This window comes from Sceloporus occidentalis, unplaced genomic scaffold (genome assembly GCF_023333645.1).
Source record: "Sceloporus occidentalis isolate IW3139 unplaced genomic scaffold, rSceOcc1.0.p SCAF_4, whole genome shotgun sequence".
Lineage (NCBI taxonomy): Eukaryota > Metazoa > Chordata > Lepidosauria > Squamata > Phrynosomatidae > Sceloporus > Sceloporus occidentalis.
In genome coordinates, this window is record NW_028316984.1 from 149924971 (window position 1) to 149951997 (window position 27027).

General features: G+C 39.4%; 1 protein-coding gene across 1 annotated transcript in view; it reads right to left on the reverse strand.

The window, feature by feature from the left end:
• Positions 1–20680: 20680 nt before the first annotated feature.
• LOC149314856 (sprouty-related, EVH1 domain-containing protein 1-like) overlaps positions 20681–27027 on the reverse strand; it is an 84921-nt gene continuing 78574 nt past the window's right edge. Inside the window, exon 6 of the mRNA XM_089522010.1 lies at positions 20681–22688. Within this exon, the coding sequence (XP_089378136.1) occupies positions 22029–22688 (660 nt within the window). The 3' untranslated portion in view covers positions 20681–22028. The remainder of the gene's footprint in view (positions 22689–27027) is intronic.

Sequence of the window (27027 nt, forward strand, 5' to 3'; positions counted from 1 at the left end):
TGTAGTGGGAGCCTGTGAATAACCTCACTGGTGCATTTTGTATTAAGCAGATATTCCAAATATTTTTTGCAGAAACGTGCAAAACTTTATTATGCCAGGTCAGACTCCTTGTTATTGTTGCCACTCCTTGTCTACTCTGGCTGACAGTTGGTCTTTGGGCTAGAGGTCATCACCCGTTATTGCTGAGGCTGTGTGGCACTCCAGATATTACTGAACTGCAGCTCCCATCAGTCAATATTCTTAGCAAGCTTAGCCAGTGATGAAGAATGCTGGGAGTTGCAGTTCTGCCAGAACTTAATGTCTACACACTTTCCATATTTGCAGTACAGTAATCTAGGATGTAGAGAAGAAACAGATTATTGCACACGACCTATCCTGTCTTTTTCCTGACAGGATACATGTGTGTTTAACTGTCAATGATGGATCTTATCACATTGTCCCATAGCCAGGTGTATGCAACCCATATGTAACCCATGCTTGTCCTATGGCTTTTTAAGGACAGGATTTTCCCATCCTTGAAAAGCTGCGGGATAAACCTGGGTTGCATATGGGCTGCATACGCCCGGCTACGGGAGAATGCAGCAAGATCCATCATTGACAGTTAAATGTGCATGTATCCCATCAGGGAAAAGACGGGATAAGCTGTGTGCAATAATCTCCAAAGTCTCAGGGTATTTAAAAGGACAATTTTATTCTTCCAATTAGCCTAATATGTTTCAGCCTAGTAATACTTAACCTTATTAAGGGGCTGATAATAGATAGGAGAAGGGGATAATACATAAATTACAAAAACATTTCAAGAGACAATTAATAATTTACAATATAACTTTTATATACATATATCATATCAAAATACTTGTAAAATATCTCACTGTTAACTCTATTTAACCTATTAACTCACATAAATTGTTTTTTTAAAAAAAAGAAATATAACTTACACGGATCATTAAAATCACATGCATGGATTTCAAAAAGTGATTTCTAAGCTTATCTCTGGCTGATAGTTTGAGATTTGATTCCCCTGCTTGGCTATGGAAATCCACTGGGTTGTCTTGGGTGAATCACACACTCTCTGCCCCAGAAAATCCCATGATAGATTTGCCTTAAAGTTGCCATAAATGATCACAGAATAGAATAGAATAGAATAGAATAGAATAGAATCATAGAGTTGGAAGAGACCACAAGGGCCATCCAGTCCAACCCCGCCATGCAGGAAATCCAAATCAAAGCATCCCTGACAGATAGCCATCTAACCTCTGCTTAAAGACCTCCAAGGAAGGGAGACTCCACTACACTCCGAGGGAGTGTGTTCCACTGTTGAACAGCCCTTACTGTCAGGAAGTTCTTCCTTATGTTGAGGTAGAATCTCTTTTCCTGTAGCTTGCATCCATTGTTCCGGGTCCTTTTCTCTGGAGCAGCAGAAAACAAGCTTGCTCCCTCCTCAATATGACATCCTTTCAAATATTTAAACAGGGCTATCATATCACCTCTTAACCTTCTCTTCTCCAGGCTAAACAACCCCAGCTCCCTGAGTCGTTCCTCATAGGGCAAGGTTTCCAGACCTTTCACCATTTTAGTCGCCCTCCTTTGGACACGCTCCAGTTTCTCAATGTCCTTTTTGAATTGTGGTGCCCAGAAGTGTACACAATATTCCAGGTGGGGCCTGACCAAAGCAGAATACAGTGGCACTATTACTTCTCTTGATCTAGACACTATACTTTTATTGATGCAGCCTAAAATTGCATTGGCCTTTTTAGCTGCCGCATCGCACTGTTCACTCATGTTCAACTTGTGGTCCACTTGGACTCCTAGATCCCTTTCACATGTAGTTTCATTCAGCCAGGTGTCCCCCATCCTATATCTGTGCATTTTATTTTTCTTCCCTAAGTGCAGTACCTTACAGTTCTCTGTTGAATTTCATTTTGTTAGCTTTGGCCCAGCTTTCTAGTCTATTCAGGTCATTTTGAATTTTGATCCTGTCCTCTGGAGTATTAGCTATTCCTCCTAATTTGGTGTCATCTTCAAATTTGATAAGTATGCTCCCAATTCTGTCATCCAGGTCACTGATAAAGATGTTGAATAACACTGGCCCCAGGACAGAGCCCTGTGGGACCCCACTGGTCACTTCTCTCCAGGATGAAAAGGTGCCATTGTTGAGCACCCTTTGGGTTCGGCCGGTCAACCAGTTACAAATCCATGTAACAGTTACCTTGTCTAGGCCACATTCTACAAGCTTGTTTGCAAGAATGTCATGGGAAACCTTGTCAAAGGCCTTACTGAAATCAAGATATACTATACCCACAGCATTCCCTTTATCAACCAAGCTGGTAACTTTATCAAAGAATGAGATAAGATTTGTCTGGCATGATTTGTTTCTCTGAAACCCATGTTGACTTTTTGTGATTATGGCATTGCCTTCTAGATGTTCACAAACTCTCTGTTTAATGATCTGCTCTAGAATCTTTGGTGATTTCCCCCTTTTCCCATTTCTTATACATGTTCCGTTTAAAAACTTAGCTCAGTTGAAAGTTCCTTAGTCATCCATCCTTGTTTCTTGAGACACCTCCCATTTTTCTTTCTCACTGGAACTGTTTGAAATTGTGACTTCAGTATCTCCCTTTTGAGAAACTCCCATCTGTCCTGAACTCCCTTCTCTTTTAGTATTTCTGACCACGGGATCGCCCTCAAGTTGTGCCTTGTGATGAACAACTTGAAGGCACACAACAACAAAAATATATCGATAGGAGAATAATTGTATATTACAGGATTCCTTGCCACTGATATGGGTTGTGGGATGAGAAATCATTCTCAACTGGACTATTCTTATATAAGGAAAGTGTGGCCCTTCAGATGTTGTTGAACTGCAAATGCCATCATGCTTAACTAGTACAAAAAAAGGAAGGGAAGATGGAAGTCCAAATTGTCTGGGGAAATCACATTCCCTACCTCTACTTTATACAATACAACCATGTTTGTGTTTACACACACACACAGTAAGCTTGGTGCAGGATGTCAATTCTCTTGGTAAATATATCTCTACCAGTATCTTAATTCTCTCCTATTCCACCTCAGCAAGTGAGCATCATCCTTATTTGACAAGAAAAAAACAATGGTGTGGTGAGAACTTTCTTACTTAGGTCCCATTCCCACTGGCCTATAACGCAGATCAGGACGCGAATCATGCATCATTTCCATTTGAGCGTGCATTCAACCCGCCTTGCTCCAATATCGTTCCCATTGGAATTCAAATCTGAATCAAATTATCCTGAAAAACCCGAATTATAGGTCGATTATAGGTCGATAAACCGGTTTTAAAAAACAGCGGCTTTTCAGCAAGTTTTCCTGTGCCTCCTGAGTCTGATTCGGGGCATACGAATGGGAATGACAAGGGTGTCTGATTCGGGAACCTGGAGATGGGAGGAGCAGCGCTCAAGGGGCTGGCCTGGGGGTGTCACCCTCTTTGTTCTCTTTCTGCATCACTGGCACCATTTTCTTCCGTTTGCATAGCCATAGGGTAAGGCGATCACACTAGATTGAGCTCCAAATGCAGTAAACACATTACTCCTCCTGCAACCTCCCCTCTGCTCCACATTCATAGACCGATGTGTGAGGAGAGCCATTGAACACCATTTTTAACTATTATTATTATTTTTTCTTTTTTTTTGCCTCTGCCTGAGCGCCCGAGCAGCAGATGGGCTTTGCAGTACATGCCTGCATGATCGCCCCCCCAGACAGCCCAGGGATCAATGGGGGAGGCAAAGGGATTTGGGGTGATTAGAGGCTCCTTCTCTCTTTCCCAGAGGAACTATGGGAAGATACAGAAGAGCCTGGACGCCAAGGGATTTGAGGGGAATAGAGGCTCCTCTTCTCTCTTTCCTAGAGGGAGTCTGGGGAGACACAGAAGAGCCTTGGATGCAAGGGGTTTAGGACGAATAGAGGCTCCTTCTCTCTTTCCTAGAGGGAGTCTGGGGAGACACAGAAGAGCCTTGGATGCAAGGGGTTTAGGACGAATAGAGGCTCCTTCTCTCTTTCCAAGAGGGAGTCTGGGGAGAGAGAGGTTTATCGCACTGGCCCTAAAATGGGCCCAGTGCGTTCTAAACGTGCACACGCACAGGTGCTCACGGAACGGGATGGGGCCAAGAACCCCATTTTATCGCAGTTAATTCCAGTTGCGTCCCCGTTCCGTTCTAGAGGGCGCCATTTCTGAGTACTGTAGGGGTTCTCTGGAATGGAATGGGGATGCAACTGGAATGCCTGGCGGCAAAGGCGACGTGCCAGTGTGCAATAAAATGGGGTTCTTGGCCCCATCCTGTCCCATGCGCCCATGCGCATCCACATTTAGAACGCACTGGGCCTGTTTTAGGGCCAAGTGCAATAAACCTCACAGAAGAGGCTGGACGCCAAGGGATTGGGGGCAAAGAGAGGCTCCTCTTCTCTCTTTCCCAGAGGAACTATGGGAAGACACAGAAGAGGCTGGGACCCAAAGGGATTTGGGGCAAATAGAGGCTCCCTTTTCCCTTTCCTGGAGGGGAAAAGCGCCTAAGCAGTTAATTGGCTGTGACATCAAGTGCTTAAGCGCTTGATTGACAGCTGCTTTAAAAAAAAAGAGGTTCCAGAATGGCAATGGGAACAAGTAGCAAAATAGCCTGCTTCAAATTACCACAGGGAAAATACCAATGGGAATGAAAACAGGGGTAAAAAAACCAGGGTCTGTTTGCACCCAGTTTTAATGGGAACGATGGGTCAGATTCGAGTCAGAATCCGAGTCAGAATCCGAGTCAGAGTCGCAGCGAAATAAGCCGCTTTTTTTGCCCAGTGGGAATGGGGCCTAAAGCATTCCAAAAAAAATATTTTAACGGCAGTTTTAGTTTAATGAATCATTAAGGGTCTGATCATTTCCTCTGACTAGGAACTCTAACCTTTCCAATGTATGTAAAATGTGTTAGGAATGTTGTCTTCGTTAGCTGTTATTAAAATGACTAAGCAAAACAATGCTCTCCAAAAAAAAAAAAACCAAGGAATGTCTTTGCACATTTATGTTTGCAGGCCAAGCAGCCTGCAAAATCAGAAGCAAGCAAGTTAGAAGACCGGCAATATTGTGCAATTTGAGAATTTTCCTCTGTGCCAAACTAAATGGGACTCACGAGCTGGATTCTTGTTGGATGTGGAAATCTTTTTTTAAGCTGACATTTCCTTTTAGAACATTAAGAATGAGCTAAATTCCACTGGATTAAGATGATGCACCATGTGCTAAAATAAATTCTCAATGGGATGAATCAAGTTGCTTTTTTATTTAGCAAGGAATACTCATCAGGATTTCCTTGTGACCTTTACAGTTTCCTGCAACTTAAAATAAAGGACTGTGATAGTTTCTTTTCCTCTGGATAGAACACCCACGCATTACAGTCAAGAGACAGGAACCTTGATTCAGAGCAGATTTGCTCTTTCCGATTCTTTTTCTACAAAATTTTCATTAAAGGATCTCTCTCCCCATGTGGTGTCTGAAATCTTGAGATGATTTGGACCATTCCACGTGTTTTCTTTCCAGTCATCTGTTGTCCCCCAGCTTTTGCTCCATCTAGCTCACTTCCTGTTCTTCCCTTCCATGCCCCTGTTTCTTTCCTTTTCCTTTTCCTTCAATTTATCTTCTAGCAAGAGTAATGGGTGACTTGCTGAAAGAGTGCACTGTTCCCTTGACCTATATTAGGCACTATTCCAAAGTGTTTCCAACAGAATGTTTTCCATACCATTATCCGTGGGAACTGCTGTTTGTCAAGGCTTCCATGTCTTTATTCAGTGCAATATGGCTGAAATGCAGTTTGGCATATTTATTTATTTATAAATAAATTTTAGATTTAGCTCAGGTTTTCTTTATTTTGCATTCTGGGCATTCCTCTGTATAGAACCTAAGGCACCTCACATCATAAATGAAAACAATGTCTCTGCTGTACATAACAATACTTTACTAATAGGCGTTCTATGACATATTTTATTCAGTATGTAAAGGACTCTTGCAGCACCTTTGAAACTAACTGAGCAAAAGACTTGACATAAACTTTCATAGACTTGGGAGATTATCATATAAGCCTTGTTCTCACCACAATCACATTAGTAAAAGGAAATGGGATAGATTCTGGTTTGGGATCTTTCCTTATCTCATGTCCCTTCAATAGTGTGACTGGGGTTGTTTCTGCCATTGGTGGTCCCTCGCGTTTTCTTCTGCAGTCCTCCTAAATCCTGCCATCCTTCCCTTTGCCCTGGAGACTTAAATTCATTTAGATTCACAAGATATTCCTGTACTATCTCTTTACTTATTCTGTACTGAAATTCCCCTAATCTGTCCTCTGCTCCATTATCCTCAGGTTGAGCACCCTTTTCCTTTTCTGAGAAGACTGAGGCAAAGAAGGTGTTGAGTAATTCTGCCTTTTCTCTGTCTCCTGTTAGCATTTTGCCATCTTCTCCACCTAGTGGCCCTACTATTTCCTTCTTCTTCCTTTTGCTGTGGAAATATCCAAACAAGCTCTTTTTATTGTTTTTAACCTCTCTAGCAAGCCTGAGTTCATTCTGCTCTTTAGCTTTTCTGACTTTACCCCTACACATGTCTGCTATTTCTTTCTTGAGACATCTCCCATTTTTCTTCCTCACTGAAACTGTTTGAAATTGTGCCTTCAGTATCTCCCTTTTGAGAAAGTTCCATCCGTCCTGAATTCCCTTATCTTTTAGTATTTCTGACCACGGGATCACCCTCAATACTTCTCTAAGTTTACTGAAATCCGCTCTCCTAAAGTCTAGAATGTGTGTTTGACTATGCCTGGCTTCTCCTTTCCACTGTTTAACAAACTCCAGGAGAATATGGTCACTTCCACCTAAGGATCCCACTACTTGCACCCCATTAACCAAGTCATCCTTGTTGGTTAGGATCAGATCTAAAATAGCTGACGCCCTTGTTGCCTCTTCCACCTTTTGGACCATGAAACTGTCTTCGAGGCAAGTGAGGAATTTGCTAGACCTTGAGGATTTGGCTGAGTTTGAATTCCAGCAAATATCAGGATAGTTGAAGTCACCCATCACTACTACATCTCTCCTTTCTGAGTTTGTAGTCATCTGTTCTAAAAAGGCATCATCCAATTCCTCCATCTGACTTGGGGGTCTGTAGTAGACTCCCACCGTAACATCGTTGTTGTTTCCCTCCCCTTTAATTTTTATTCAGATGCTCTCCACCTGGCTTCCAGTACTGATGTCCTGGATCTCTTCACTGGTGTAAATGTCCCTGACATATAGTGCTATTCCTTCTCCTTTCCTATTTCTCTTAAAAAGGTTATACCCCTCTGTTTCAATATTCTAATCATGAGACTCATCCCACCAAGTTTCAGTGATGCATATTATATCATATTTGCTTTGTTGTACTAGGAGTTCTGTGCATTAGTGTAGAGACATTGAAGACCATGTGTCCCCTTGACTTGCTGCCTTTGCAAGTTTTTTTGCCTCCCACTTTTGGGTCCTTGCACTGTTTGTCTTGTTCCCTCTATGTCAGTTTGACTATTTTCTCCAGCCCTTTGCCTTCCTTAATATTGTCTCATTTTTCCACACACAGGAATGCCACCACCACTGGAAGTCCCCATTCCGTTCCGTTCCGTTCCCCATCTGTCCCAGAGGAGGAGATTTTTGAGAACTGAACATCTCCTTCTCTGGGACAGATGGGGAACAGAACGGAACGGAATGAGGACTTCCAGCGGTGGCAGCGGTGGTGGCAGCGGCGTTCCTGTGTGCGATAAAATGCTTCCCTCACTCGTTCGGTTCCCTTCCCGGCCCTTTTTGTACCGTTCCATTTGCCTTGTGCTATAAACCCCTCGGTTTCTAGAGAGTAGCAGAAAGATACAAGCATGCCTCATGAAGGATACAGGACCCAAGCTGGAATACAGACAGTGCAAAATGAAAAGAGCAGCAAAAAAGTTAAAAAATGAAATGATGTAATGAACCAAAGACTGGGACCCCATAATCATGAATGAGCAATGAATAAAAGGGAATAAAAAGGAGTACCAAACTACCTGAGGAGATGTGTTATCACAGTAAGCATTACTGTTGTTTGTTTATTTTAGCATTATGGCTGTTTTCAAGAGGTTGTTATGTGAGTGGATAATTAAATGGAAACTATTTTCAACAGGAACTAGGTACATATGCATCAACCAAGGCTTCTGCCCACACAAGTCCTTAAATTACACACCAACCTACATGTCGTATAAATACTACACACATTTTACTGGCGCTCTACAAAAAGTTGCTTATAACCACCTACAAGCTCACCCATGATATTGCCCATTCATAGATGCCTATGGGCACATTCCAAGAAAAGGCCAACCTTTCACATCTGGAAATAGGCTATTTCAGCCACACTTTTGCAAAGTGAAAATGTATTTTGTGGGTATCCAGTCTGTCTCAGCAAAGGCTACAGTAAAATGGGGGTTATAGTTATTTAATTTATATGCCACTTTTCTTCCAGAAAGGGACCCAAGGCAGTTTTCAGTCATATTGAGATGATTCCATATAATCAACATGGGGAAAATGTTGGTTGTACCTTACGACCATTTTATAAGAGAACATACAGTGGAGCAGATCCTTGGCCATCTTGTCTTTAGCATATTTCAGGAGCATTTCTGCAGCAGGAATTCTGAGCAGAGAACTGAGCCAGGTACCACCATGCTTGAGGCATAGTAGCCATTCTGAATGTTACCACAGAGTTCTACCTCCTGACAAGTGGCTTGATGTTATGATATCTAAAGATTCAATTCCATCTATACCAACCTCAGTATCTCACCTGGCTCAAGATTTTTTTCACTTTTCCAAAGTTTGTAGTTTAAACTATATAGTTTTTTTTTTTTTTTGGGTGGAAAGTCTTTTACTAAAAAGCAAAATAGGACAGAACAAATCTTTGCTTTTTTTTTTTTAAAGTCTGAAAATTGTATGAACCAAAACTGACATGTTTTTTGGTGGGTTTTTTTTTTTTTTGGGGGGGGGGGGGCTATGTGGCCATGTTCTATAAGAATTTTTTTCTGATGTTTTGCCAGCATCTGTGGCTGGCTGGCATCTTCAGAGAATGCTGGCATGGAAGTGAGTGGGGTATATATACATATTGTGAACTTTGACTGGAAGGAAGTGATTTACATGTTAATCTCTGTGTTGGTCTGTGTTGAATGGCAAAAAACCTGACAGATTTGAGCATTCATAATGACACCAAGGTGGGAGGGAGACAAGTAATTTTAGTTACATAAATAGAGCAATGCCTCTGAAAATATGCAGAATATTCACACTGAGTAAGACAAGACAGCATTTGGAAGTAGGGAGATGGCTTCCCAGACATGCCTAATGTCTGATGCAGCAATTTTGCCTGCCTGCACTATTCAACAGCAAGTCACCTTTCTGGCAGGTAATCAAACATGTGTTGGGAAAGAATGTAAAGACAGATGTGTTTGTAGCCAGGGAAAAAACGTGAAATGCTTGAACTATGTTGAATTTTTGTTTGTTGTTAAACCCAAACCAGAGCCTGAAATATTATGCTGAACATTAATCTGAAAATGTTAAATGTTAGAACTTGAAATATTAATGCATTCATATATTTAAAAAATGCACCTGAAGAAGTATACTCAATACGAAAGCTCATGTTATCAATTTCTCTCTTTCAGTTAGTCTCAAAGGTGCTGCAAGATCCCTTTGCGTCCTGATTTTCCAACTAATACGTCTGTCTTTTTGAATGTTTGAAATAGTTTGATTTGGCAAAGTTATAACCTAAACTGAATCATGTGTTGGGCTATGCAATGCCATTTTGAGAGAAAAAGGCATAAACTGTTCATTTTAAATCCAGTCACTTCACCTTCAAAGTTAAATTTAACATTTCAATACTCTGTAATGGATTTTCTAGAGAAAACACAAAATCATCAGCAAAAGCCTTTAACTTATAGTCTTGATTTTTAACCTCTGTACTTTTTTTCAACAATAGCAGAAAAAGGAAAGGTGACAGGAAAATCCTGTCTGATTCCTCTTTGAACCATGCAGGGTTTAGTCAAATCACAATTTATTAAAATCTGAACTTGCTGCATGTTATAAATTAGTTTTATTTATTTTATAAAATTTCTTCCAAATTAATTTTTCCCAGAACTGCAAACATAAAAGGCCAATCAATGCACATTGTGAAACCCTTCTGCGCATCAAGAAAAATCATAGCCTAAAACATTTCTAATATTGTTTCTTAAATATCCTCTCAGCAAAACAACCCCAAAAACAAAAACAAAAACTGTTGGTTTCATTAATTATATCTAGTAAAAACTTTTTTTCAATCTCTTTGTCAAAATAGAAGAGAAAATTTTATAGCCACTGTTTAATAAGTTAGCCTATAATTCTTAGGGTCTTTCAAGTCTTGACATTCTTTCAAGATAAAAGTTATATTAGCATTATGCCTTGATTCTGGTAAGTTCTCCTTCAAAAAACAGTTCACAACATGATGTAAAGGCAGAATTAGCTGGTCTTCTAATATCTTGTTGTCCAGTGGGCTCTTCATATCCACTGGAGCTGGCAATGACAGCTTTGGGTCAGCATGACATCATGTGATAGGCATTGCTAAAGGCATTGATAATTGCAGTTTAAAGGCTGTGTGTGATAATATCCTTGGTTAGCTACCTCCTTATGTCCTAGGCCCCATTTCCACGGGGCAAAAAAAGCGGCTTATTTCGCTGGCTTGGATTCTGACTTGAATTTGGCACATCGTTCCCATTAAAAAAGGGTGCAAACAGACCCAGGTTTTTTACCCCTGTTTTCGTTCCCATTGGTATTTTCCCTGTGGTAAATCGAAGCGGGTTATTTTGCTCCCCGTTCCCATTGCCCTTCCGGAACCTCTTTTTTAAAAAATTAGCTGTCAATCAAGCACTTAAACGCTTGATGTCACAGCCAATCAGTCGCTGAGGCGCTTTTCCCCTCTGGAAAAAGGGAAAAGAGGAGCCTCTATTCCCCTCAAATCCCTTGGCGTTCAGGCTCTTCTGTGTCTTCCCATAGTTCCTCTGGGAAAGAGAGAAGGAGCCTCTAATCACCCCAAATCCCTTTGCCTCCCCCATTGCTCCCTGGACTGTCTGGGGGGCGATCAAGCAGGCATGTATTGCAAAGCCCATCTGCTGCTCGGGCGCTCAGACAGAGGCAAAAAAAGAAAATAATAATAATAATAATAATAATAATAATAATAATGAAAAATGGCTCTCCTCACACATCGGTCTATGAATGTGGAGCAGAGGGGAGGTTGCAGGGGGAGTAATGTGTTTACTGTGTTTGGAGCTCAATCTAGCGTGATCGCCTTACCCTATGGCTATGCGAACAGAAGAAAATGGCGCCAGTGATGCAGAAAGAGAACAAAGAGGGTGACACCCCCAGGCCAGCCCCTTGAGCGCTGCTCCTCTCATCTCCAGGTTCCCGAATCAGACACCCTTGTCATTCCCATTCGGATGCCGCGATTCAGACTCCGGAGGCAAAAGAAAACTCACTTTAAAACCACTGTTTTTTAAAACCGATTTATGAACCTATAATTTGGGTTTCCTAGATAAATCGATTCAGATTCAGAATTCAATGGGAACGATATTGGAGCAATGCGGGTTGAATGCGCGCTCAAATGGAAATGATGCACCCATGATTCGCATCCTGACCCGCGTTATATGCCAGTGGGAATGACCCCTTAGTCATTGTGGTGTTAGAGATCACACTCTGCTCTGCTGTCTCCACCTTCTAACTAGAAGAAAGTAGGCTAGATTAAATATTCCTTGTCTCTAAATAGCGAGAAGGAAAATCCCCTTCATTTAACCCTAATCTTGAAACAGTCTCTTAAATTAAGACTTCTGCATTAATTCCAGACTGGCAAATACATTTCCTGGCTACATCTACACTGCAAAAACAGTGCAGTTTGACACCACTTTAACTGCCATGGCTCAGTGCTATGGAATTCTCACATCTGTAGTTTTGTGAGATTTGTAGTTTTCTGTCAGATAGCTCTGGTGCCACAAAAACTACAAATCTCAGGATTTCATAGTACCTGAGCTATGGCAGTTAAAGTTTTGTCAAACTGCATTATTTCTGCAGTGTAGATGCAGCCTCTGTAATAATATAATAATAAAAAAAGCTTTATTTCTAGCCCGCCTTTCCAGAGATCAAGGCGGGTTACAGTGGTGAATTTTACAATCCAACAACACACAATTACAATAAAAACATTAATCACAAAATCACAAATACACAGTATAAAAATGACTATAACAATAACAATTCCAAGCTAGCCGGATGTAACATCAGTATAATAAACTCGTGACCCCTGGTTTACAATAGCTGTGTGTATATATGTAGGTTGTGTTTGAATGGCAAACTGTGAGGAAATGTTGGCACTTAATGCTTAATGCAGTCACCAGGTGGCATCCTTAGGTCTCAGCATTTGGCCCATAAACCTCAGACCCTGGGACAATCCTAAATTGGCAACCCTACAGTGACTTTTTAAAAAAGATATTCCTCAACCCACTCAGAGAAACCTTCTGGCAACCCCAATGTCATGGGCTCTGTTCACATAGAACAGTGAGGGTCTTTTAAGTGGCCTGAACCCTGTTCAAATTCTGGAAGTCTTTTTATTTGATCTCTAGAATAGTGGAAGCCACAGATTGTCCAAGTCAACAGTAGGTATATTCCATTTCTAGGACTAAATTTTTGCAAAGAAAATAAAACGAAAGCGCCAGTGCCGTGGGAGTGAGGAAGAAGCAAAAGAAATCTCCTGGTTGAAGTACAAAGAGTAATTGACAACACATGGCTGGGCTCATTATGGAAAGAGAGAAGGCTGGACCCAGCACAGCTCATGACTCATCCAGGAGCATGATTCCACCACACAGCTTTAGGCAGGCCACTGGTGCTGAGAGCCTAGGAACCAGACGATCACATCTTTCACTCTCATATTTTCCCCAAGTATCCTCAGGGTAAAACCTATTGCTAATGCAGTTAATTGATCTCAAAAGTGCACAAAAGAGGAGAGATCAATACTTTTTCTTTAAAAAGAAACAGAGGGAGTGGGAGGGAGAGAGAAGGGTGACTATGTTTTCAGAGCTCAGCAGATCAACGCTTTAAAAATGTTCTCAAGCATAAATGCGAGGAGGAATGTCTATTTTATTGTCAGTCAAAAGGCAGATCAGGGGATAGGGATTCAGCTTGTGCTGGATGGAGTTACACTCCCACTGAAGACATAAGTTTGCAACTTGGGTGTGCTCCTGCTTTCAGAACTGAGCCTGGAAGCCCAGGTTTCAACAGTAGCTAAGAATGCATTTGCATAGTTAAAGTCTGTGACCATTCACTGAGACGTCAAATCTAGCCACAGAGACAAACGCCTTAGTTACATCCTGGTTGGATAACTGTAATGCGCTCTTTGTAGGGTTACCTTTGAAAAGTGTTCAGAAACGTCAGCTGGTCCAAAGAGCTGCAGCCAGATTACTAATGGGTGCTGGATGCAAGAAGCACACAACTCTGTTGTTGCAATAGCTCCATTGGCAGCCAGTCTGTTTCAGGGTGAACCAGCCAATGCTCTGAGATTTGATGGGGAGATCCTTTTCTCTCACAGGTACACCCGATGGGAACACAAAAGAGGTCCTTTTCAGTGACTCCACCAGGCTCTGGAAGGTTAGACTGGCACTCTCCCTACTTTTTTTTTTGCAGACAAGCAAAGGCTTTTATATTCTAACAGGCATTTGATGAGTGATTATATAAGGCTAATCTCACACAATGCACTGGATATTGCTAACTGCTGTCTTTTTTAATGATACATGTTTTAACCTGATTTTAATTTTTTGAAAAAAATGTTTGTGTTTCAACTTTTATATTTTAATGATTTTAAACTTTTACAAAAATGGCTGTAAGCCACTTTGAGTCTCAATCTGGGAAAAAGCGGGGATAGAAATAAATATAATAATAATAATTGTCAGCATAGAAGTACATGCCATTAATTCCATTACTATTAGCAGTTTATAATATTTATAATATAATTATATATTTATAATCCTTGCTGTATCCATTTCCAAAAGATGTCCAGGGTTTAGACACAGGAAAACTGGTGCAAGAAGTCTGGAAAAAGCCATCATAGTCACTCATTCCTGAGAGTTAAAATGAAAAACCTGAGACTTTCAGGGAAATGTTAAAACAGCCAGTGGTAATGGCTGCTCTGCCAATAAAATATTAAAGAATAAAATATATCCTGTAACTTTGGAAAAGTTTTACATAAGCCCTCTTCTCCAAACCTAAAATGCAGCACAGGGATGGGATCTTTTGGTTCTCTAGACATAATGGCCTATATCAGAACAGCCAGCGTGGGACTGTGTGAATTATATGCTGAACCAGGACTTACTGATGGGAACCTTTAGAACTGGTGATACCTGATTATAATGTTTAAGAATCCTGTGGCACCTTGAAGACTAACGCATTTGTGATGGCATGAAGTTTTGTGAACTAAAACTCATTTCATCAGATGCATGGACTGGCACCCAGAATTTCAGAAATATACACTCTGGTGGTACTGTAGATGGTTAGGTTGGTATTACTCAGACTGCTAGATGTATGTGTAGGGTGAGAGGGAGAATGTGGCTTTTCTTGTGATTTTGTGAGGAAGTCAAGGTCTGAGCTAGGGATTTGCCAAATTTAAGCAATGCAGTTTAGTAGCAGAGCACATGTTCTGCATGTAAGTGATTTCACATTTAGTCCATGGCTTATTCAGATATGGCTGGGGAAATTTCTTGTCTTAAATTCCTAGAAAGCCACTGTTGTGTAGACAATATTCTATTAAATGAACCAGAACTCAGAGAAGTTACCTTTTTGGATTGCAACTATTTCCCCCCAAACCAAACCAGAATGGTGAACTCTCAGATGAACCAGTTATCTGACCTACTAAAAAATACCGTCCTACATATTAGCTTATCAGGTTTTTGTACACCACATAAAATTATCTTTAAACAAAACATACATGCAATTCATGCTGTTACTGCAGTTATGTAGGGGAAGTTCGTTCTAGTAAATTCTGCTCCTGCCACATATACATTAATATTGGCATTTGTCCAATATGGTTATGCTACCCAAGGGCATATTTGTATTAATATTTGCTTGCATTTTAACCAAGAAACCCTGTGATCTCTTACAGTGCAACAGTTTCTTTCCTCATACTGTATTTCTCACACTACCTAAGAGAAGGCTAAAGTGGTTTAATAGGCTTAATCTAAGGTGGCTCAACAATTATAAGTTTTCAAGTTTTGAACTGCCGTGGAAAAGGTTGCCAAATCTGATGGGGAAGGGAGAGAAATCAATGACTGTAGATTTGAAACCAAAGCATCATGTGATAGGTTCGCCGTGGAGTCACTGTAAGTCAGCAATGACTTAAAGGCACAATGCAACAACAATCATTCTCTGGCCATATCATGAGACAACATGACTCAGTAGAATCTATTCATACATCTTAATGGTTTTGTATTTTTTTTAATATTGTTTTAAATTTGCTGTTTGTCGCCTTGAGTCCCTATATTGGGAGAAAGGTGGAATATAAGTAAATAAAATAATAATAAAATAATAATAGAGCAAGGTGGGATGTAAATAAATAAATAATAAAATAATAATAGAGCAATGTATCCTCTGAACTGGATGGCAAGGGGACTTGTTAGGACTGTAAACATACCGAAGCCTGGTTTTTGTGGTGTGAATTACTCACAATAGTTGGTTTCAGAGGCTTACACATAACATAGTTTATATTTTCTTGATATATATTTTAGTGATCCCTGTTCCCCTAATATTTCTACTACCTTGGGATATAAATACATAAGTAGAATCACTAATATATGGTTGATTCCTTCTAATTTTTTTCAGAAGATTTCTGCATGAAAATAAAAATCAAGTCCTTTCCGAAAACCAACACAGGATTTTGTAGGGAGGTGGGGAGTAACTTTAACATTGTAAGGGGTCAACATCTTCTTGTTTTATAGAGGGACAGGGGACTTATCTACCTGAACTAACAATTCTGAAATGTACCTTTCCCTGGAAAAAAAATAATCCTTACATAGGCTGAGTCGTCTGAAAAATGAAATGGATAATAATAATAATAATAATAATAACAACAACAACATCTCTCCCTTTAATTTTATGATAGTTTTAATCAGGTAATTGCAGGAAAACATTGAATCTTAGAACTGTTTTATGATATTATCCAGTATGTCAATGTACAAAGGGTATGATAACAAAACAGTTGAACTCATATGCATATTTACATTATGTACTCAAGGTAACCAGCTATAGTCTTATACATAAAAAGAAATACATTTACGGCATGGAATTAAAACTAAAACTTACGTCATTTAATAGAAAGATTCAGAAATTAAGATTTTAATGGAAATAATATACAAATGAGGCACTTTTTGAGGTCAATAGGGTGAAGAGCAAATGGCACTAAGCAAAGTAAGAGGCAATTGCCACAAACAAAAGAGGAAAGAAAAACACCCTATGTACAGATTATACTGTAGCTCCCAATACAAGCTTTTCCCACTAGACATTTTTGAACTCTCAGGCCTAACTGCAACTATTGCAATCAAGAAGCTTTCATGGGGGAAAATGTCCTTTAATGCTATTTAAATGCTACTTAATCAGTGTGCCAAAAAGCATATGGATGTTTTAACCACCAGGCTGCCCATCTTAATAGTACTAACTGGACTCTAAACCACCTCCTTTATTCTTCTCCCACAAGAGCATAAGCCACCCTGTACCAATTTATATACAGTATCTTTATAGTCCCTAAAGAATAAAAGATTATCACAAACACTGTGCATTATTTGCATATGAATTTTATGATTTTCCCCTCGGTACACAGGAATAAGATTATGCACTGAAAAATTACTAGGAAGAAAATATGGGAATGCCATAGAAAAGCAACATCACAGCATGTGAAGCCAAGCATGTGTGCTCCCAAACAACTGCATTTGGCTGATGATTCAGGAGTAAAGCCAGCAGAAACCACCCCATTCTCTGGTTTATCAGGGTTTTTCAAACTTCTTGTACTTGGGCTCCATTTCTAAAATTTACACTGTGTTCTGAAGCTGTCCAGCCCAACAAGGAAGATCTTTTTCACAAGCAAGATGTTGTGTGCAAGGATCTAGAATGGGGTAGAATTCTCAACACTGGCTTTAAAGGAGTGACAGAATATGATTTCTCTGAGCCCCTCCAAAGACATGCAGAGGAAAATACCTTTAAAACAAAGCAAGACTTCTTTCTTGGCTCCCTTATTACCAAACTAAACAAGGCAATGAGGGTGTAGTCCTTCCTCTGAAACTCTAGTATGCATCACTCAGGGATTGTCTCTCAGGGGGCAGTCTTCCCAGATGTTTGGTAATGGAGAAAGGAAAACCCTGCTTCCAAATGAATGTCACCTTCTCCCATCAAAGACCTAGATTTGAAAATCACTCCAGTTCAAGGCCTATGAGATGGAATGGCACTTGTATTGATTTTGCATGCATGTCAGTGAAAGAATATAGCAGTCTTAAGCAGCCCATTTTACTGTGGAATATTCTTCAGTACTTTCAAGTCATAGCTTTTTCAAGAATATCTGAATGATATTTTTTAAAAAGTAACATTTTCATTTGTGCTAGAATTCAAAGGTACAGTGGGCCCTCTCCTTACGCTGGGGATCCATTCTGGATCCCCCCATGTAAAGGAACATCAGCCTATGCTCAAGCCCTATAGGAAATAATGGGGCATGTGAATGTGGCGGAGCGGTGCACCATTGTTTTTCTCCCCATGTGGCTTCCAGGTAACCTGGAAGCCGTGTAAAATGCGTCCGCGCATGGCGCGGGCGCACTGTATAGCCATGTTAGTCTGGAAAATTGGTATGCAAAATGTAGCACCTTTGAGACCGAGAGAAACGATGTGAAATTATTTGAGACTATTTGAGAAAGTAGGCTTAAGTCTAGGAAAGTTCATGCTACCAACTTCTTTCTTTCAGTTAGTCTCAAAGGTACTACAAGATTTGCATACTGATTTTCATTTGTATTTGAACATTTCCCATAAGAATGGTTCATTTAATATTGGAATTTCAACACAACACATTTGCTTTAATTGCATTGGTAAGAAAAGTGTATGAAGCATTTGAAAATATTAATCAGAAAGGGGATCACCGTCAATTTTGAAGTTAATTTTCAACCAGAAAGCAGCTTAAACTGATACTGGATAAGCTTTAAGACAATATAAGATTTAGAGCAGAAGTGGGAAAAGATGTTTTGTTCTTACTATTATGAAAACAATTGGGAGTTAGAAACCCTTGCAGACCTACTACAAATCACTCAGATCCCAGCAATTAATCTTGATCTGCCTTCTGTCCATCTGTTTTTGACAATACAAACCTAAATCACGTTCACCCGGCAGGTGGTGCTCAAGTGTTACAGCTACTTGATTTCATTTAAACCCAAAGCATCAGTCTCCTAGAGAGCAGCTTTCACTAGTCTAGAAACAAAGTATCAAGTGGCAATTTCTCCAAGCCTATATAAATCCTTGTAAAGTACCATATTACTAAAAGACATCTTGAATTTATATATTTTATGGTCACTCCTGGTCTGCTTTTGTCTTTGAAGACAATAGTATGAAATATGCAGAAAGAAGCCATTCACCAATTGAGAAAAAAACACATTTCAACACACCGAGGGATCATTTGTGAGATTAAAAAACCCCATGGTGGACTGTGCCCATGATTAAGAAGTAGTGGGCTGAAAAGTGAAGACCCAATTATGTTTCCAGGAATCTGTTCCAAATTTCATATCCCTTCCCATCCCTGTCATCCCCAGTAAATACAACTAGAAGTTGAGACTCTCTTATTCAGAATTCCAAAATATTCAATAATAATAATGATGATGATGATGATGATGATGTTGTTTATTTGTATCCCACTCTTTTTCCAAAACCCCAAACTTTTTTTCATGGGTGACTGAGATAGTGACACCCTTGCTTTCTGATGGTTCAGTGTACACAAACTTTATTTCAAGCATAAAATTAATAAAAATATTGTATAAAATTACCTCCAGGCAGGGATGTAGCCAAGGCGGGGGGGGGGTCTGGACCCCCCTTCCGTTAGATACAATGAATGGTGTGTGCTGCCCCCTTCCCAAAATCCTGGCTCTGTCCCTGCTACAGGCTATGTGTGTGAGGTGTAAATGAAACATAAAGGAATTTCTTGTTTAGAGTTGGGTCCCAGTTCCAAGATTTCTCATTATGTAAGTATATGCAAATAAAGGTATTCCAATATAAAAAAACCAAAATGAAAACAAAACACCTATGGTCCCAAGCATTTTGGATAAGGGAGACTCAACCTATACCATAAAAGCTCTGGTAGCAAGCCTGGAATCTCAGGATACCATTGCTTGTCTTGCACAGAAAGTACTAATGTGGAAGGACGACTGGTGTTACCCTATAACAAGGCAATTTGGTATGTTCATCAGATTTGTGAGTTGGCCACCATTAGTTAAGAATTTCCCCATATAAAGCAAAAAGTCAAAACTAGCACATACATGCAGATATATGGCCGACATCACACAATATACACAATTAAGTTATTGAACCAGTTAGATTATTTCAAATTAGTTCAGTGGAAATCTTGCCCAATTATATCCTAATATCCTTATTAATCTGTATTTAAAATAAAATGAAATAAGAATAATATTTATTCATGGCTAAGGACAGTAAAACTTTAGCAGCAAAGTGGTTAAATACACTGAAAATAGCAATGTACATATTGAGGAAAAATATTAAAGCATGTATTACTTCATATGAAATACATTACAGATACCAGGAGTTGCACCACACTGACTAATGCTCATAAGAATTGGTTAGGCTTGCCTCTTCCCAATGTGCACATATATATGTGTGTACATACAACACACATACACACATATATCCAAAGCCAGCAAGTTCTTTTCTTGGGTTGTTGATATCATGCTCCTTTTTTTAAAATGAAAAGTAGAATATTTTTTTTAAACGCTATTTACAAGATGCAATCCTCAGGTCACCAATGAAATACACGTTACTTCTCCCTCTTTGCTTTTTGGGGTAAATGTTAACAGTCTTTCTAAGCAACCAAGTTTAGCTGAATATGTGAAGCATGAAAGCCATATCAAGTAGCAGCCTTCAAATATATGAAGAATAAAAAGGACTTAAAGACTGCTGCTACAGTGTTCTGTTTGCTGACTTAGTTTATCCATTTGAGTTTTTTAAGTACAAAACTAGAAAGAAGCTCTTAACTTCTATAGTTATCAATATATTTGTCTTCTTTTCAATGTGAAATAATACTTCAAGATGATCTATGTACACAAGGTTGTCAGTTCAAGCTGTCATATAAATATAAATGCTTTCTTTATAAAAGTATTTTACAGATAGTGTTATATACAGTTTTTCAGTTTGATACCTGGGTTCTGGAAAAGGGTGGTGGTGAGGGATTCCTGTGACTGAATATGATGTTTAGGAGAAAATAAACTAATGCACATAGTTTGCTGAGAAAAATGTGTAGAAATTAAAAAGAAAAGTGTGAGATTATGTTAATGGAAAATACATAGTAAAGACATTTTAATCTCTCAGCCTCCACCCATTAACCTTCTTGAATAAATGACTTCTCCACTGCTTTAGATAATTTTATTAATAAACCTGTATGTTCAGTTATGTTGTTATACCATGTGATGTATGACACATAGGAATTCCTCAAAAGTTGTACTTCATATTTAGAACACACAGCCAAATGTTAAGTTAAACATTCATCATTAATATACAACAAAACTCACTTTCATTCACAAGAATTCTGCCTATTTTTCTCCCTGTAATTGGGCTACAGTTTGTCATACAGAATGTTTTTAATTTTTGCTAAGCCAAATAAAATAATGAAACATTTTTTGTTCCCTCAATTAAGAACACCTGATATCAAGCTGAACAGAAGGATAAATATGTATCTTATGACAATTACCATCTGGTAATTTTCCTTTCCCAAACATTTGACAACAACATTTGAAGGAAACTTGAGAAGAAAAACTGCTGGTTGAGAGAGAGGGAAATAAACAACCCTTGCCATTACACTGAAACCAGAGTCTCTCATATGTGTGTGTGTGTGTGTGTGTGTGTGTGTGTGTGTGTGTGAGAGAGAGAGAGAGAGAGAGAGATATTTTTGTAAGAGCATTCGACAATTATACCTGTGCTTAACAAAACATTGGTCATTCAAGGCTACAATAATTAATATTTTAAGGGTGTTTAGATTACAAGAATGTACAGAGGGAATGCAATATAAAAATTTAATTGAAGTGAAACAAGATTGAAAATACTGATTTCTCCATCTTTAATAGAAATGCTACTAAGTTAACTAGTTAAATATTGAGAAATACTATTATGGAATGTGACTGCAAATATGGTCCATAACTGCTTTGCAATTGGAAAGGGGAAGGAAGATTTAATAATTCGTACCATATATTTAGTTAAATATAAATCTTTGTTATTTGTACATAAAGTTGCTTCCAAAAACTATTTATAAGCAGTTTAGTTGCACTTAAAATCAATATAATTTCTGAAGAGTTGCCAATTTATTAACTTTTCTTAGTTTCAATCAGCTCTCGCTAGTGCAGGTTTAGTTCCATTTTCTGTCAAATAGATTATTTCAAAGAGCTCCCATCACCTAAACCACCAAATGTACAAATTGCTGAAGTTGATCCCTTATAATATGGACTGCTGTTTATACGGTATTTCAACTGCCAATCATAAGTAAAGACTTTTCTTTCGCTGGAACTTATCCACAACTTACACTATGGACTTAAAGCAGATCATCACGCATGGTGAGCATTCATAAAATGCAACAAGTTCTAATGCTTCTTCCACAATTGGCCTTTCGTACATGATAGGCTTCCCTTCTGCTTGCCAAACACTTCCGCAGGTTAGATATTCTCCCTGAAAAGACTTATCAGCCCCAATTTGGCATCAGATTGGATTCATCCTGCAGCTTTATGTTTTCCTCCACAACATCCACAGACCTCACCACAGTGGTGGCATGCTCTCAAGGGCAGGTAGCAGCACATACATGGTGCAATGAAGGACAAAGTAACAAGAGCCAGCCATCGTAAGCAGAACTTGTCATCGGTAGTGTCGCAGGAACAGGGGTCAGAGAAATCCCCCTCAGAGTCTGACATGCAGTGATAGAGCATGCTCTCAGCACAAAGCATGCAGCTAACTTGGTATATGCATCTCTTAATTGGGTCTGGAGCATCCTGGCATTTGCCCCGGCTGTTCTCTTCATGATTAAACCTTTCCTGGCAGTAGACACAGCGAGACCGCTCACCATCCTCTTTCCTTCTCTTCGATTTTTTCAGTTTGAAAGAGGAAGGTTGTGTTTTAAGTACCACAGAACTCTTTGAATCTTTCAATGAATTCAACTTAGTTCCATCCCCAGAGGGGTAGAGATAGTCTGATTTTTTATGGTCTGTTTTAGGACACTGCAAAGAGGAATCTGCTTCATCCCTATCCAAGTCATTTTTCCACATGTCCGGGTGCCTATAGTCTGCATAGCGGCGTATTAAGATATCGCGAGGATTTATTCGAACAATTTCTTCTTCATCCTGAAAACTGACATTTCTGATTGGTTTCGAGGGTATCTGGAAAGGGAAGGAGGAAAAGACAGAGTCATTTTGTGTTACATAAATGTGAGAGAGTTATCAACACAAGTGTAAATGACTCAGTAACTGAGAGCAAATGAACTACCAAATGATACCTCTTTACTGTGGAGGCTGCACCTTCAGTTTTTTTTAAAAGTTAAATTGCAGAGTCTGTAGCATGCTTAAAAATATATTCGTATTCAATAGTTATCATTGTTTAAACACTGCACACAATGTGGACTGTTTAATGCCTTAAGTTCACATTCTAGGCCATGTAAAGAGGAAACAAGGAGGTCAATTAATAGCTAAGTCCAAATAAGAAGAAGTGGCAGCTAAGAATAAATCCATAATAAAGGAGTATGTTCTGTAACAGCAAGCTATGAGACAGCCCAATGAAATTTGGATGTTACTTCTATCACTTTACAGATTTGGGGGGAATAGAAGGGTGGGTGAGGGTGAACGAGATGAAACTTCGTTTAGACAAGATGCAAGTGCTGGTGAATAGCCTAACTGTTACCAACATACATTATTTTGGGGTTTAAATATTTTGTTCTATTATAATAGCAGCTATAGAGAGGCCAAAAGCATGAATTCGGAAAGGTCAGATGACCTTTAAGTGAATTTCTGACCTGAGGGCATGTGGAAAGGACCCCTGTAACTTTATGGCTGTGAATATTGCTATTTCTCCACTCCTTGCCATGTGCATTTGGCCTTGAATGTCACTGGATAAAGGTTTGTCAGCCTAAAGCATTAAACCAATCTTTCTGCTAGCCCTCACTGTATTTTCCCCACACCTGATCCTATCCCAAACACCCCGAGGTTGTCCTAATCTTATTCTTGTTTGATTAAATCAATGTCATTGCCATCAATCAAAAACATTCATTTAACTCTGAAGTTAAAAGCATCAACCAGGTGGAAACCCATTGCTTTTGGGATTCCTGGAATCCCAAACTGGCTTGTCAGGTTTGGCCCATAAATACCCCTGATTGGGCATTCCTATTTCTGTGTCAGCTGGAGTCAAGTAGACATACTGTGAGACTCTAGCTGAAACTTCTTAGACTGCTAGCCAAACTCAGTCCCAGGTAGTGATCGGAGTCCAATCCACTCTGTATTCATTCACCAGGTTGGAGCCTGGCTTCGAGATTGGTAAGCACTGCCTATTGCAATCCTTTAACTTGCTATCTACTACCATCTTTTTATATACTTTAGTTCATGTGTGTGTGTCCGTGTGTAAGTGCTTTGTGTGAATGTTGACATCACTCTTGTTGTTCAAATAATAAAAGTGAGTTGTATTTAGTATTCTGGAATTTTTCAGAATACAAAGGCTTAGGATTCTGGCTTTATGTTACCAAAACCCTCTCGCTGTTTCTTATTCAGCTACTGTACATTAATTTCCCCACTGAGTTCAGTTTGTGGATGCCCCCCTTGTGGCCCCCTGCTATTTAGGTAACATGCCAATGTGGATAGGATTCTTGGAGACATGAGGGCCACCACTGGTGTTCTACATTCTTCTCCTTCCTGGCTTATTAAAAAAAAAAAACGAATTGCTCTGTTGGTGTGTGTGTGTTTATATATGTTTTAACCTGGTTTTAAATTTTTCTGATTTTTTTTAAATTTTGTATTTTGTAGATTTTTAACAGGTTTGTATGTTTTGGCAGGGCCATGATTACAGCCTTATTTGAAGATGTTCAGTATTGTCTTAATGAAATGTACACTAGGGCTACACCCAGGCTGATACATAAAACTGTTCTGAAACAAAATTCAAAAGCTTCAACTGATGAAATTCAATGTATGCAAAGTACCAGGCATTCTGATCATACTACCCCAACTTTACACCATAAAAACGCAGGAATAGCCATGTTGATCCGACAGCAAATCCCAAAATTTCAATAGAGTAATAAGGTCCAAGGTCCTCAGGTGGAAAACAGGACCTGGAACAATGGATGCAAGCTACAGAAAAAGAGATTCCACCTAAACATTAGGAGGAACGTCCTGACAGTAAGGGCTGTTCAGCACTGGAACATACTCCCTCAGAGTGTGGTACCGTTTCCTTCCTTGGAGATCTTTAAACAGAGGCTGGATGGCCATCTTTTGGGGATGCTTTGATTGAGAGTTCCTGCATGGCAGAGTTTGGACTGGATGGCCCTTGTGGACTTTTCCAACTCTACAATTCTATGATTCTGTAAGTTCAAAATTTTGTTATGGCTCAAAAGAACCAGCTATACTATACTACTGACTACTTGTTTCCTGGCTCAATTGAAAGTTCATACACTACTTTTATAATCCTAAATGCACAACCATTTTAGTCCTAAGGAGTTAAACACAGACATTGGCCATTGCTGCAAGTGCTGTTTCTTCACTATACATGTGTGCATGTTGTGTGCCTTCAAGTCATTTCCAACTTATAACAACCTTAAGGCAAATCTATCATGGGGTTTTGTTGGCAAGATTTGTTCAGAGGAAGTCTGTCACTATCCTCCATGAGGCTGAGAAAATGTGACTTGCCCAAGGTCACTCAGTGGATCTCCATTGTTGGGTAGAGGTTCAAACCCTGGTTCAACACTCAAACCACTACACAGTGCTGGCTGAGGATTAACTATTAGTAGTAGTGGGAAAGACTGATCTCAGAAGAAACCTTCAATGGTAGAATTTTTGAAGTACTCACTACTCCCATATGTATCATTCTGAATCTAAGACCAGCATCTGGCCCAACTGTGAAAGCACTAGAGGTAACACATTGTGCTGAATCCTATTGTTTATCCTAATCAGAGTCACTGAATGAACCGTAACTTGATAAGTCAACACGTACTGTATGTAATTTTCCTTGATTTTTAATGGACTTGTTCTAGTAAGGACTAGAAAAAAGATTTAGCCCTTGTTTGAGAGTGGCCTTCCCCAGGAGAATCTGTATTCTCCCCATCCCAAGGTTGGCCTTCTGAAATCTTTCTGTGGCTGAGACTCATCAATTACTGTTCCTAAAATCCTTCCAAGTATCTTAGCCTGTAACAGTCTTTGTGAGCATGACATTTCTGTGAAGTTACAGAGTAAATACGTTATCTTACAGATGCAGAAATACCACCACCACCCTTTGCAATTCAGGCCTAGAATATTTCTAAATAATTTTTGAAAGAGAAGTCCTCGATTACTGAAGTACTTGCTTAATAAATACATTAACACTTGTGGTGGGAACTTTCAGCCAGGACGAAAGAAGTTGTTCACTTGCTGGCACCCAATGGAAATCCACAAAACCGAGACAGAAATAACTTCTCCACAGCTTTCTAAAGGATTGGCTCGTGATGACAGAACCATCTTTCACTATTAATGAAAATAAGTTTGCTATAACGTTTTAGTTTATGAGCAAAGATTAAAAAACAAACAATCCTTTCCCATCTCTGCCAAGGGCAAAAACAAGACACTCCATTATAGAGCAGAGCAAACTTCTGCTGGAATATTTGAGATTCAAGATGACTTAGTTGGCTCAAAAAATGTAATTGCCCTCCTTGCCAATAATTAAAACTGTCTACGCAAGTAGAACAAGCTGAATAGGGAAATGTTTTAAATCTAAGGAGAAGACCACTCTCCATTAAAAATAGGGTAAAACAAATCTAATCATCTCTAACATATTCTGAAATGCAAGTGTCATTTGGAATTCTGCAATGTGGAAAGAGGAATGATGGCAAAGGATGAGATCAGTCTAAGTCAGGCAAGGGCTACTTTACATAGGGTATTTACCCTACATAGGTATGTACTGGTGTGGGTCAGGAATGGGACCTTGAGGTCCCCAAATATTTGACGGTCAGCCTGGCCAACACAACTAATGGAGAAGGATTATGGGAGCTGAAATCCAAAAACATATGTAGGGCCACATGTTGTATACCGCTAGTGTATCAAAAAGAAATTAATAGCAGCCCATGCCATCATGTGGCTAGTATCAATTTCAAAAAGTAGTAGAAGGTGCATGCTTACCAAAGCAGACTATGCAAAACCCAAAGCAGGCTATTCAAACCCAAGCCATGTAAGATGCACATTGTTTCTTCTGAAGTCTAACAGTGCTTTTGTGCCACAGTTCTAAGGTGTTCCTGAAAGTGTGCCTTTAACACTCCTAGCAAGTTTCCAAGAGTGCTGTTAGAACATATTCAGATTATACCTGCTTGAAAAGAGTATAAGATTATCCACCTCTCCTGTCGAGGTTATGAGTTTTCTCACTACATGTTATGTAAGTGCATCTGGTGAATTGACTGGCTGAAGCATCATAAATATCTTTATTTATAAAAATGAATTTTAAACTGAAAATTGCTAGGAAGTTTGTTCTAGCTGTCAGGTAAACAGCTGCAATCTT